General features: G+C 38.4%; 1 protein-coding gene and 1 long non-coding RNA gene across 2 annotated transcripts; both read right to left on the reverse strand.

Moving 5' to 3' along the window:
* Positions 1-1,224: 1,224 nt before the first annotated feature.
* LOC146644353 (tumor necrosis factor-like) lies at positions 1,225-5,972 on the reverse strand. The gene is made up of 4 exons (XM_085396323.1): positions 2,964-5,972; positions 2,813-2,840; positions 2,614-2,670; positions 1,225-2,181 (listed from the first exon to the last, which is right to left on the reverse strand). The coding sequence occupies exons 1-4, from the start codon at positions 3,132-3,134 to the stop codon at positions 1,724-1,726; spliced, it is 714 nt and encodes a 237-aa protein (XP_085252449.1). The 5' UTR covers positions 3,135-5,972; the 3' UTR covers positions 1,225-1,723.
* A 218-nt stretch (positions 5,973-6,190) lies between these two features.
* On the reverse strand, positions 6,191-11,779 carry LOC146644354 (uncharacterized). Its single transcript, XR_014909326.1, has 3 exons — positions 11,536-11,779; positions 8,560-8,634; positions 6,191-7,381 (listed from the first exon to the last, which is right to left on the reverse strand). It is a non-coding gene; the product is annotated as an uncharacterized LOC146644354 (long non-coding RNA).
* Positions 11,780-13,197: the final 1,418 nt, after the last annotated feature.

Here is a 13,197-nt window from a genome sequence, read left to right on the forward strand (position 1 = left end):
ACGTGGTCTGCCACTTTGTAATGGTATCAAATCCTGCAGACAGTGACAATTTAGAGTGAAACGTGGGTCTCCTTTTTAAAAGCACAAATGAAATTAAATTCACTTTAAATATCCATCCATCCATCCATTCGCTTCCGCTTATCCTCTTCAGGGTCGTGGGGGGCGCTGGAGCCTATCCCAGCTGTCATAGGGCGAGAGGCAGGGTACACCCTGGACAAGTCGCCAGTCTGTCGCAGGGCCAACACACAGGGACAGACAACCATTTGCACTCACATTCATTCGAACATTCAGACCAATTAACCTATCCCCACAAGCTGCATGTCTTTGGACGGTGGGAGGAAGCCGGAGTACCCGGAGGGAACCCACGCAGACACGGGGAGAACATGCAAACTCCACACAGAAAGACCCCGGCCTGGTGTTGGAATTGAACTCAGGACCTTCTTGCTGTGCGGCAACAGTGCTAACCACCGTGCCACCGTGCTGCCACCACTTTAAATATATAGGATGTTATTTGCTAGAGGTTTCTCGATCACTGTGTGCAACCTTTTTGTTCAGCCCACTAAGCTAAAGCTGTATGAACTTCAACCGCATCTGAGTTGTTGTTCTTTCATTTAAAATTGATTGTAGTAATGTACAGAACCAAAATGAGGGGGAAAAGGTGTCTCTGTGAAATATTTATGGACCTAACTGTATTTCCCCCATTTCCATTTCACTGACTGGAGGCAGGACACTGGGAGGGTGATTACATGAAAATAAGTTGCACATTTAATTTTACTTCATTTGCAAGTATTATAAAGTATTCTTTTAGTGTGCATGCAGTTGAAAGGTAACATAAACATTTCAATAATGGTGTCATAGAGACAAATATCTCAGTATTTAGCAAGCATGATAAATTTGGGTTCATCTCGATGAAGTAACAGTTAAACTCCTCCACTTCCATGACTGTTTCGCTGCACACAAAAAGAGGACACACTGTGCTCTGTGGTTACTACCGTGTGTTAATTAATTGTCCCATCGCACACACTAGCAATAATTTGAGCTTTCTTTAGCCGTTGTGGCTCATTTGTTTGCTCTGTTTAGTTTGACCCTGTAGCATGTTTGATATTTTTTCTTTTTTTCACTGGTTTGTAAAATGATAAACACAGCTCTTGCAAACATGATTTCTTTATAAGCTGAGTTTTATTCAAATATTTCAGAGTACCACAGGCACTATAAATCCTCAGACATTTGTTTGTACTTGCCATAAAACGAAACAAATAGTTTCATACATAAAAATCAGCACAAATACAGTAGGACATTCATTATAAAACACACAATAAAATTAATAAATATATAAGTATTTCAATATTTCAATAAATAAATAAATAAATACAACAAATAAAATAAATACGACAAAGATATGTTAAATAAATAAATTCCCCAAAAAGTAAACCCTTTGTTTTTCTATTCTGTCAGCCTGTAGTGACATGGTAGCACTCTTTGGTTGACTGCTGTAGTTACAATAGTTTGATTTACTTACAAAAATGAAATGACTTACTGATACAAATATTTCAAGTATGGCTGATGGTTAAAGTACATTTTCCATCACCTCTTTAGTGCAATGTGAACCATCTGTGGTTTCCTCACATTCAATAGTTAAAAGCCTTCCAGAAGGACAGCAGGTCATGGTGGAGAAATGGAGTCTGAGGTCACCTTTTCACCTACATTCATCAGACACCTCTCCTCACAAGGCAAAAACACCAAAGAAGTTCTTCCCTGGCTCATCCTCCAATTTCTCCAGCATTGCCTCCTCTGTCTGTGTTCTCAGTCTGTCATGAGCATACAAGTTGAACACAGCCCCCATGTAAACTGCAGTGTACCAGTTCCCATCCTCATCTGAATCCCCACTGGTTGTCTTTTGGCAGACTGTACGGATAGAGTGGAGAATGGTCACATATTTAGGTGCATATGAGCGAGACCAGCGTTTGACAGTGTGGCTCAGGTGGACCATGGGGTGTGAGGAGGTATCGTCGGCATCGCTGCTGCAGTCAACCCGGAAAGATGCTTGGCTGTAAACAAAGTAGAGGCCATCTCGAGGAATCACAATTTCATTTTTATCGAGCTCTAGTCCTCCCTGAGAGTGGGACTGGTCCACATCCTTCTGCCATTCCACTGAGGTCTTTCTACTATAGTTGTGTACTCCTGTTGAATAGTACAGACAAATGGCAGACACCATGGTGAATTTCTGATTAACAGTGAAATAAAACTGCACTTGAGTCAGGGGTTCCTGAAGAGAAATTTCAAATGAATTCTGTTGCAGTGACATGAGCCTATTTCTCATTTATCCTCTACATTCTTCAGTCTAACTAGAACTCATTTAAATCTCCAAAATATCCAAAGGAAACAGGCATAATGTGCCCTTAAAAATCAAGGAGAAGTTCTAAAACTTTCTGGAAAAACTGGTAAGCTTCCTGAATCAAGAACTTCCTCCAATTATGATCCACTAAATGTCCCATGAATCTCACAGAGACGTGTGATTTCATGATTACAATACTGGGAAAGGTGTAGTATGGTTCTCCACAATCAGTCTAAAATATGCCTTGCACTTTTTTTTACTTGGGTTTCATCCCTTACCTTGCAAATGAATGGCTGCTCTCACATTTGATATTTGCCTCAAAGTGTGATGGAGATCTGGGAACAAGAAAAGACAGAGAATATGAATTATACAGTGTTTTCGCCTACTAGTCACTAACATTACTAAGCTAAAAAAACAAACAAAAAACAAACAAACATCAATAAGTCCACTACTTTTGTAAGAGTTGAGGGTACTCACCAAAATTGTCCTCATTTTGTCCAGGAGCCTGTTTGAAATAGAGCATGACACAGAACGCTGTTACAGACTGGTTGGTTTTAGGTGAAACAGTTCATTCACTGTGAGAGTCAATGGCGCTCTTGAGTAGTTTAGAGAGAATTTTAAAACCCACCTCAGCACGCCTGTTAACAACGAGGGCAGCAGCAGCAGTAGCAGCGAGGCAAAGTGTGAATGCCAGGAGGGCCATGGTTAGCTTTGACCTGGGCTTGATTTCCTGTGTTGCCTGTTTCTCTGTGTCTTTGTCGATCATTGTATCCAGCGCGACCATGCATTCACCTTCCATTGTTTTTAGTGGGTGCCTTCTATCAGGTACAGTTCACTTCTTAGCAGCCTTTCCTCCTCTTCTTCCACCTCTTCTTCTTGTTTGATGCCGCTATCTGTGAGAGGCTGTTTTAAAAGGCTCTCACCGATAGAGGGGGAAACTCCAATGATGTCACACATGTGGAGACTCAATGAGAAATAGAGACCCAGTGCCTGGGAGGATCTTACGCACCACACCTCCTCTGCACATGGCATGTGTATGATGGAGTTATACCAACATCAAATAAAAAACCAGACACCTGTGTGGAATCCCCTTTTGCACCTCAGTGCACACCCACACAACTCAATAGATCATTTCAAACAGGCACATACACTCACCTGCTGTATACCTGCGTACACAGGCAAGACCACAGATCACTCTATTCTACTATTCTAAATTTTTAAAAAGCACATGTTAGCTATTGATGTGAAGTGTTCACATATGTTGTTGTGTTGTCTTCGTTTCTATGTGGGGCAGACACACTGAAAGCCAGTTCAAATGTGGGGCAATAAGTCACAGAAAAGTCTGCAACCTTCAGCTATTCGTCAGTCAGTTTGACCACTATTGCCAAATGTTTTTTACGTTATTGTGTTTGATATTCCACCAACAATTAACTGCCAGTGATGTCATTGTCAACCTACATTTATAGTACATGTGTCACTTCCCTAATAATTTTATAAAGGTTTTTTGAAACGTTTCGTCACTCACGAAACACTGAGTGACGAAACGTTTCTCCCACTGAAAACGCTACAACAGAATCAACCTTTTGGGATGCATGTTTTAAATGTGATATACAAATAAGATGTTGTTCTAATTACTAAAAGGCACTCTATGAAGTATGTTCTGAGTGCAAACGCTTGTCTGTCTGTATCTCTGTGTGCCCTGAGATGGCATGACAAGCCCTTCAGGGTGGACACCACCTTCTTGCTCTCTAACAGCTTGGATAGATCAATGATTAATGGAAATGATGGACTGATTAATGATAAGAGGTTATATAAAAGGTAGAATATATGTAATACATGATTACAAACCATCTGAAACTGTATCATTAATAATCCTTTCCATGGCTTGTTTGTATGAAAAGATCATATGGTAACTGTAATGAGTAAGGATGAGTGTAGGTGTTTCATGTCTATTAGCAGAGTAAGTGTTGAAGATTTAGTCAGCACTCTAGTCAGATAACCAGAGTTCATTACTATTCTGAATTGAATGTCATAAATTGATCTTGAAAAACTGAAAAATGGGAACACGCTGCATCTGAATGTCTTTTCATCGTCACTGACAAACCATGCCCTGGAAAGAGGAACACCGTTCTACATTTGCTGCAACAGCGTGGGAGGCTGTGGTAGCGGGTTGTCTACCACTGGGAAGGTTGCGTGATCAATCCCTAATCTACATAGGCAAGATCTTGAATCCCCATGTTGTCCTCATTGCCCCCACTAGAGTGTGACTGATTGTGTAAATGTCAGAAACAGCCAGAAAAAAAAGCTGTATGATGGTATATGGGACTGTGTGGAAAATACTTTGAGTGCTCAACATAAGTTTAAAGGTGGTATATTTCAGCCAATTGTAAAAGCAATAACAAGTGATTTATTTACATTAGATGCTGACTAACATATAATGATATTTCAACTTCACAATCACTTTAAACCATCTTCAGAAGAGAAAAAGAAAATAGCACTTTATTTTGAAGTAGTCTTTGGTTTCATAGAGGTAACCGACGATAGCTGGTGGTGGAAATCCCAGATCTCGAACACCACAAAGGTTAAGGTGTAGCTCCTGGGCCTCAGGCTTATCTCTGGCCCATAGTTTAAAAACAGCTACCCAGAGGGTGTCACAACACCAAAACGAACAAACCTTAAAACCTTCTCTACAGAGATAATGTAGAAGAACATATGATATCCCTTTCACATGAGCTTACAAAATAACAGTTGTGTAAAACAGCCATGCCTATTGGGGAGGCTTTGTGACTGTATCACAGTCATCATGGAGAATGTCTGTCTTTATTCTTTAAGCTGCAAGTTTTTAACAGTCATCTTCACGCGAAAGTGAGCCTTTCATGCTCAAACTATATTTTGGGTGGAGTAGCATCTTAAGGTGTTAAATGATGTCACCAGTGGTGGTCAAGATAAGATGAGCTCTATTTTTCTATAGCTATCATATATGTATATATTTGTATTAGCTATGAAACAACAGTGGGAAACAGGAAAGAAGTGTGACCAGTAAGATAGACAGAGAGGTTGCAAACAGTGGAGTTGTATCAGCTAAAACCAATATATTTGCATAAATAAAAACTGAGTGTGCTCGCAATGCCCACAGGAAGACTCATAGCGACAGCACGGCACATCAAATTCAGAAAGTTTACTTCTTACACTGATGGCCACAACATTAGCATATGAAACAAATTTGCTCTCTTTAGAAAGGACTTGTTCAACATATATTAGACAGTGGACAGAGTAATAGATTCTGAAGGACACTGACATGATTAAATTGGTGACACTTCATGTCTGTGGTGGACTACATTTATATAGACCTTTTCTAATTTGGTCACTCACTTAAAGCATATTGCAAACCACCTTCAACTATTCATACAGCACTTATTCTGGCACACAGTCACACACAGAAGTTTTACTATCAGCATTTGGTGCTACTGTGTAGTCACATCCTGCTCACACTGTATTATGCTAGATAATTTGGCTTGGCATGTTTCCAAAATGGCGAATGTTAACTGATGAGATGCTAGCTGTTGTTAATTATTATTACAGACAATAAAAAAAACTTTTAGTGTAAGAAATATCTGAAAGGCAGACAAAAAACTGGCTGAAGTACACATGAAACAGTTATGGAAGAAACACAGTAACACACTGTCAGCTATTGTTCACTATGTGGACTACAATTATGTTAAAGCATCAAAGGTTAAAATAAATACATACATCAAATCCAGAATACTCAAAACATTTCATCTGTTTTAATGTAGTTTTATTGTCTTATAGCAGCAATGATATCCAACTTTATTACAAGAACTGTCTCCAAATGTCTCCAAATCTGCCTTAACCGGAAGGCAAAGTACAACCTTTTACTGTAACTCCACAAAACTCTTTCAGTGCTACTTTAGTTTACAAAACTGGCCATGGAATAAAAGACCACGCACAACCACAAACTGTTTGGAGACTGTTGTCTATCGTCACAGACACATACCAAGATAAAATCTAACACAATCAACTAAAACACTGAAAAGGAGAAGAGGAATCAAAGATGTCAAGATGCATTCAAATAAGCAAAGATACTTTATAACACATTTTTATGTTTCCATGTATCATTTTATATGTCATTCAGTGAAAATGACTAAACATGGTTTTCCATAGAGGGTGAACTTCAGCAGCAGGGGAGTATACGCAACAACAAGACAGAAATTATATTTAAAATTTTTTTCTTTCCTCAGAAACTGCCCCTCATGTGGTCTCCGGCCCACTTACACACAGAGTTTGGTATTTTGTTTAGCAAAAGGATGTGAAAAAAAAAACTCCCCTCATGTCGCAGTACATCAGTCAGCTTGTCATGCTTTTTTCTCTTTCTAAAACTGCCACGAGAACCAAACTCCCTTTATCTAAAAAAAGACTTGATACATTCCCTGAGAAAGGAGGAATACACAGTGCTTTTTGTAGAATGGCCCACTACTCAGCTTCCTCTTTACAAGACAGGATTCGAAAAGCTCTAGTAGATAAATAGCTCACCAAAAATATGATGTGGAAATCTCTCTAGAAAGATTTTGATGAAAAATGTGTTTAAAAATTGCCATGTTATACTGTGACTATTACTCACAAATTGCAATTTATCTACAGAGGTTATTATTGTTGTTGTTGCAACATTTTGTTATTATTGTCACATTTTATCTGACCCTCTCATGAGGGTCAGATAAAATGTGTTCATGGAGCCAGGCTTGGATGGAAAATTTTTCAATTCCTGGTGACCTGCACCTATAGGGACTAAGTAAATGTTGGTTGGGTGGGCATCATGCTAGCATCATGACTCAAACAAGGACAGAGACCTTGGCTTGCTGACCTCTGGCTGCAGAAACTTGAATCTGTATATGGAAAAGACCCTCTGTGGGGTTGAAAGAGCCAGATCTGATGCATAATGCAAAACTATAACTACTTCTCACATTCTTGGGTCTTGGATTACAGAGTCTTGAGCACTTGTGTGAAGACAGGAAGCAAAGCAGAGATTAGCTGAAATAGAAATCGAAGTTACTACACTTATTCAAATCACTTCGCTTAATTCAAGAATTTTAACCAAACTAAACTGTAAATGGTTTGTACAATCATTTCCAAACTCTGCGGGGTACCAGCAGATGGTGAAACTCTCAATTTTTGTTAATCCGTGTGGCCTTTATTCTACAGAATAAATGCCCCATTCAATTTTAGGGGAAACAACCATGAATCACTCGTATAACAACTGTAACCACTTGAAAAGAGAGAAAGGAAGGTTTCAGGCTGATGATGATGATGATAGGTTATCTAAGGACAGAAGAGGGGAAACCCCAGAGCTTTACCTTCTTGGTTTGATTCACTTTTAAACAGGGAAAATTCCAAAATAAATAAACTCGTATTTATCAGTGTAGTTTTGTGCACCAAGATAAATTTTTAATTTAGTGGAGCCAGAAAATGGATACAAATGGATTTATCAAAATGCATTGTAATAGATTCACACAAACACAATTTTCTACAGTAGTGATGCACAGTGCATGAAAGTCCATCCATCCCTCCAACCAATTTCATATAACTTCTTATCTAATTCATGGTTGCAGGGTTGCGGGAACCTACTCCAGCTGTCACAGGGCGGGGTATATGGAAGCATGTGAATGAATATTACACACTGATGTGACACCTCGTACATTAATGTGATGCTCTAACAGTCATCATGCTTTTAAGCTTCCCACTAGATGATTAACATCTGGTTAATGGCCCCTTTTTCTTTGAAATCATTTGATTTTTACTTCAGAAAGTATATGTATATGCCAACGTACCTATCTTTCTCTGAGAGAAAAAAGATAGATAGCTAGATAGATATGCTGGATACCAGATTTTAGCACATATGTTAAAAACAGTCATTGGGTTTGGTTATAGGGAGTATTTGCTTTTATTTTTCTTTTCTGTTCTTTCGCTTTTATGTAGAAGCCAAATGAATTGAAGAGAATCAGTGAACCAGGTGACCTCTTTCCAAATAGGAAATGAAAACAAAACTCTTTTCTAAAAACTATAAATACTGTCAAGTCACATGGGTGACAAGTAACCACATGCATTTGAGATAATGTGATGACTTTGGGAAAAAGGAAAAACCAGAGTTATGCAAGTGGGGCTGAGGCAATAGTTACTGCATCATCTCATTGTCCATTATTTCAACTTACCTGTCTGGGCAAGGCCAGTGCTCAGAAAGGAATCAAGGAGTGGAAGGGAGGAGGAAGTCCTGTGGAGTTTTGTAGCTGTGGATGAAACCAGGTAGAAAGAAATTGTTTGCGATACTGGTGTTTCCTGTCTCCTTTTCGCAACTAAACCACGAGCTGTTACGTGCATGTTTGTTCCTGTTGTGAGGTGCGTTTTGACATAATGGCGGAGGAGGAGTAGGTCACAGTGGTTTGACATATTTAGAATATCACTGCTGGTAGAGCAGGGCGATATGACCAAAAATATTTATCATGATATACATTTGAAAATTTGCGATAACAATATAACTGACGATATAATTGACACTAGACAAAATACTTTACAATTCCTCAACTTTATTAGTGCAAAAAAAAACAACCCATCAATGTATTTTCATTTAAACAAGCAGCTTTTTTATGTGCATTAAAGTTATATAAAAATGTAACAGTGCAAATTCCTCGCTGACAGTTTAACCAAAAGGCGTTTCCAGTGGAAATTGGCCGACATATCCTCAGCATAACCATGTATAATATCCACAAAACTTAAAAAGAGGTTATACACACACAATACGGTAACATTATGTTGAAGCACAGTAGTATCACTCCGCCAGGCTCCTGCCTACGATAGCCGTAATGCTCCGACAATCCATCAAGCGGTGCGGGTTCATAGCTTAGCAAAGTCGTACTGAAACATTTGACAGATTTTCGAGCGCCGTGTACATAAAATCATTTCCAGGTCAGTAAACACAACCAGAATTCATACATAAGGCACACGGGATTATAAGGGGCACTGTCGATTTTCAGAAAAATCAAAGGATTGATTTTAAGTGTGCTGTATTTTCCAAAAAACACGGTAATAACGACAGCCCGCTAGCATGCTCTACCAAAAATAGTGCTTTGTTGTGTATCTGACGGATGAAAGCCAAACCAGTCCCACACCACTGAAGCTGCAGCATTTTTACAAACCAATTCTGGTTCATCGTTTCATTCAACGATCCACTTTCGCTCTTCTCATTCTGCATTGTCGCCATGTGCGTATGTAAACAAAGGCACTGCGCATGCGCGTTTTACCCATATTCTATGGCGATATTTCATTTTCCTATCGTTGCCCAACATTATACCGGTATTACCGTGAACGGTATGATATAGCCCAGCCCTAACTGCTGGTATTGATTAATGTTAAAATATATTGTGTATTTGTAGCTTTCTAGATCTATAAGCCTTTTAAAATTCTGTAAAAAGCATGTCATGTTCTAAGTCCTGATGATTGATGAATTTTGGGTTTCTGATTTGTTGCTCATTCTTTTATCTTAATTCTTTGTTTTTCTGGTTTTCCCAGCGTTTCACACACACACTCCACAGGTCTGTTGATGACTCTCCGAAGATTTGGATGAGCTCTTTTCTGACAGACAATCTGGACTGTGCAGGAACTTATGCCAGGCTACTTTTTGTGGACTTTAGTTCCACTTTTATTACCATCAACCCAGCTCTACTTCAGGATTCCTCCTGCAGTGATCTACACACACAGCAGATTAGAGTAGACATGCAAGCATCTTTTTTCATTTGTGATTCTTGAGTTTAGACATTTAAAATACATAATTCTACTCTTCTGCTAATTTAAAGAATATGAGCTTTCATTCAGGTGTTTTCTGACTCTACATTTTCTTTTGTCATTAGTCAGCTTTTTCTAATGTACATGTCAAACCTGTTCAGCTGCTTTCCAACTTTGAAAGTTTGAAACAGCAGTTTTGAACATTAACCTTCAAGTGAATGATTCTGTGTATTTCAGCTCATTCAACATTTTTAACTTAACATTCCAGCAGTTATTACATTTCAGCTCAAAAGATTCAACTATCAGCATTCACACCGCAGTTTCTTCAGGAAATGCTTTTCTAGTTTTGGTTTCATTTCTTGCTGTTTTTGTCTCCTGGTTGTAATTCTGTATTATAAATGCATAATAAGTGTTGTGACATTACTTTGCCCTGGAATGACTTATTAATGCTCTATATTGTACATATGCTATACAATTTACTATACAAAGTAACTGCACTGAATCCTGAATTTAAAATTGAGCTGATGAACTAATACCACATGGTCTGTAGCAACCACATTATTCCTCCAAAACTGAGAACCTGCTGGGCCAGAAATCAAGTGCATCAGTTAGTGTGACGTACTGATGACTTTGCAAATATCTTTAATATCTGGGTCAAAGTAAGAGGTGTATAAATTAATGTAAAATCTAATAAAAACATCATTTATGTCTGCAGAATTAAGGCGTGTATTCTTGATCAAGTGGAAAGTGTCCAACAATAGTCCAACAATAATAAAGGCATAATTTTTCATGTATTCTGTTGTGTTATTTTATTAGCAGAAAGGTCAGATCTCTCCATTATTGGATTCAACACAGCATTAAAGTCACCAGCTATTGTAAGTTCTGAGGTTGGCAGGTTGCTTAGTGAAGAGAAACTTTATGAAGCACCATCTTGTTAGGACCATTGCAATGTAGATACTATAAACTGGCCTTCTGGATCAAAAACTCTATGACTGGATTGTGATTAGGTTTCATATTTTATGGTATATTGCGTAGTTGCATTTATACAGCCAAAGAGTTTTCACCATTTTACCATTTTCAAGCATAAAAGCTGTCTATGAATATAGAGTTTGTCTACACAAATTACTGCTTTCATTTACCCCAGAAAATTAATTGTGTGCATCTGGACGTAGCGTTTCCTCACTCAACCAAGTTCTTCAGTCTCAGCTGACTGTAGGTTTCCCCAGCCTTGTAAACAGCAGATTTGCATAATGACTGAAACTAGCACCACTGAATACACAATGGACCGTGACATCAATTTCATGATAATTAATATACAAATTGTCATGACCATTAATCAAGGACCGAGAGAGATCAAGGACCATTCACAGAAAGTTGGAAAATAACAAAGTTGAAAAAAGTATTTGTACTTCATTCAGCTGCTTCCGGGTTGTTGAGTTGGTGAATGAGTCCAGTGGTCGTTTTGATGATGGAGTCGGGTTACGAGCGGCTCCGTTAGTTTTCGTTCTTTATCATTGTGAATAATTGTTCGGAGTAGGAATCGATATAATAGTCCAGCTCCTCGGGGTTGAAACCTTTATAATGTAGAGAGAGATGTAGTTGGCTCAGTACTTTGTTTACGTTCCACAAACAGGTCGTAGCCATGTTGGATCACGCAGAGTCTCGTGAGAACTGAGGTTTACGTCGTCGTTGCGCTTCTGCTCCTTTGGATTGGGCAGACTAGGCGACTCAGTGGCACAATGCTGCCATCTACTGTTATTATTATCCAAGACGGGCATTTCTTTCTGCTGTATTGTGAAGTGATCATGTGAAGTAAGACTTGCTCGTTTTTCCATAAGCTTTGCCATCGTTCATTTATAAACATATTTGTAGTTTCTGTTTCTGATTAATAAAATGCTGTTCTGTTCTCCATCAATCATTCTCTCATTTAGCCACATTTCAAGAAATTCAAACTACTTGGCTTACTCAAGGTTCTTTTCACATATTTTAGATGTTTGTCTGGCAAACATCAGGTCAGGTCTTTTCCTTTCTTTTCCTTTTTTAATCAGTGGATATTTTAAAACCCAATCATTAGCCCACATTCTGCAAAGCCTTTTGAATTTAGTAGAACATATACACAAGATTTCTTCCTTATTTCCAGATGACAAGAACTCTTTTCCCACTCTGAACATTTACAAGGTACTTCCTTGACAAGTACCATTTACAATCTTTAGCTCCTCAGAAAATGTTATACTAACCCTGTTGTTGATTATTGGAGCATAGATGACTTTGTCTTTTGACAGTACATCTCATCTACTAATGCCAGTTCTGTCAATGCAAATGTAATGTCAGTAGAGGACGACATTGCTGCGCCTGCACTAAATCATGCTGCTCATCCATCATTTGAGAATTCCATTCCTAATATTCTGCTAAGAGAAACATAAATTAGTGGCTCAAAAAATAGCAGTCCCAATTAAGACGCTATTAATGTAATAACCACTATAATACTGTTGAAGTGCAGGTTTTATGTGTTCTTCTCTGAAACCATGTAGCATTTCCTTCTTATATACTTCTATTTATATCCTGTCCCTCCTGGACACTCCCAATGGAAATCTTAACACCGCCACCTTGTCCATCTCTAGCTATGCCTCCTATGGGCCTTGTTCTTGACCTCATGATGCTTTCCATCAAGGTAAAAGAGTGGCTGGTTAATTATTTATTTGTTGCACTATTTAAATACATGTCTAGGTTTTGACAACTAGATCTTAACAGACTAACAAAGAGTTTTACCTAAGTCAGTTTCAAAGCAACTTCAACAGATCCAGGGTATAATCTGATTTCACTTATTCCAGTCAAAATAACCACTGTGGTCATCAGCTTATTAAGTCAGTAAGGATTTCATAATGTAGGTACAAACCCATTCGTATAAAATGGGCACCTTTAGCAAGAGCTGACCAAGCATTAATAAGAATAAATCTACAGGCAACAAAGGAGCTAGTTTTACAAAGGAAGACAAAAAATATAATATTAATCTAATAGTTAACATATAATACAGTCTGAAAGCAACACAGCTGCCACAGATAAGGCAGCAA

This window comes from Rhamphochromis longiceps, linkage group LG22 (genome assembly GCF_057381845.1).
Source record: "Rhamphochromis longiceps isolate RC_006_pf linkage group LG22, R_longiceps_female_GT1.1, whole genome shotgun sequence".
Classification (NCBI taxonomy): domain Eukaryota; kingdom Metazoa; phylum Chordata; class Actinopteri; order Cichliformes; family Cichlidae; genus Rhamphochromis; species Rhamphochromis longiceps.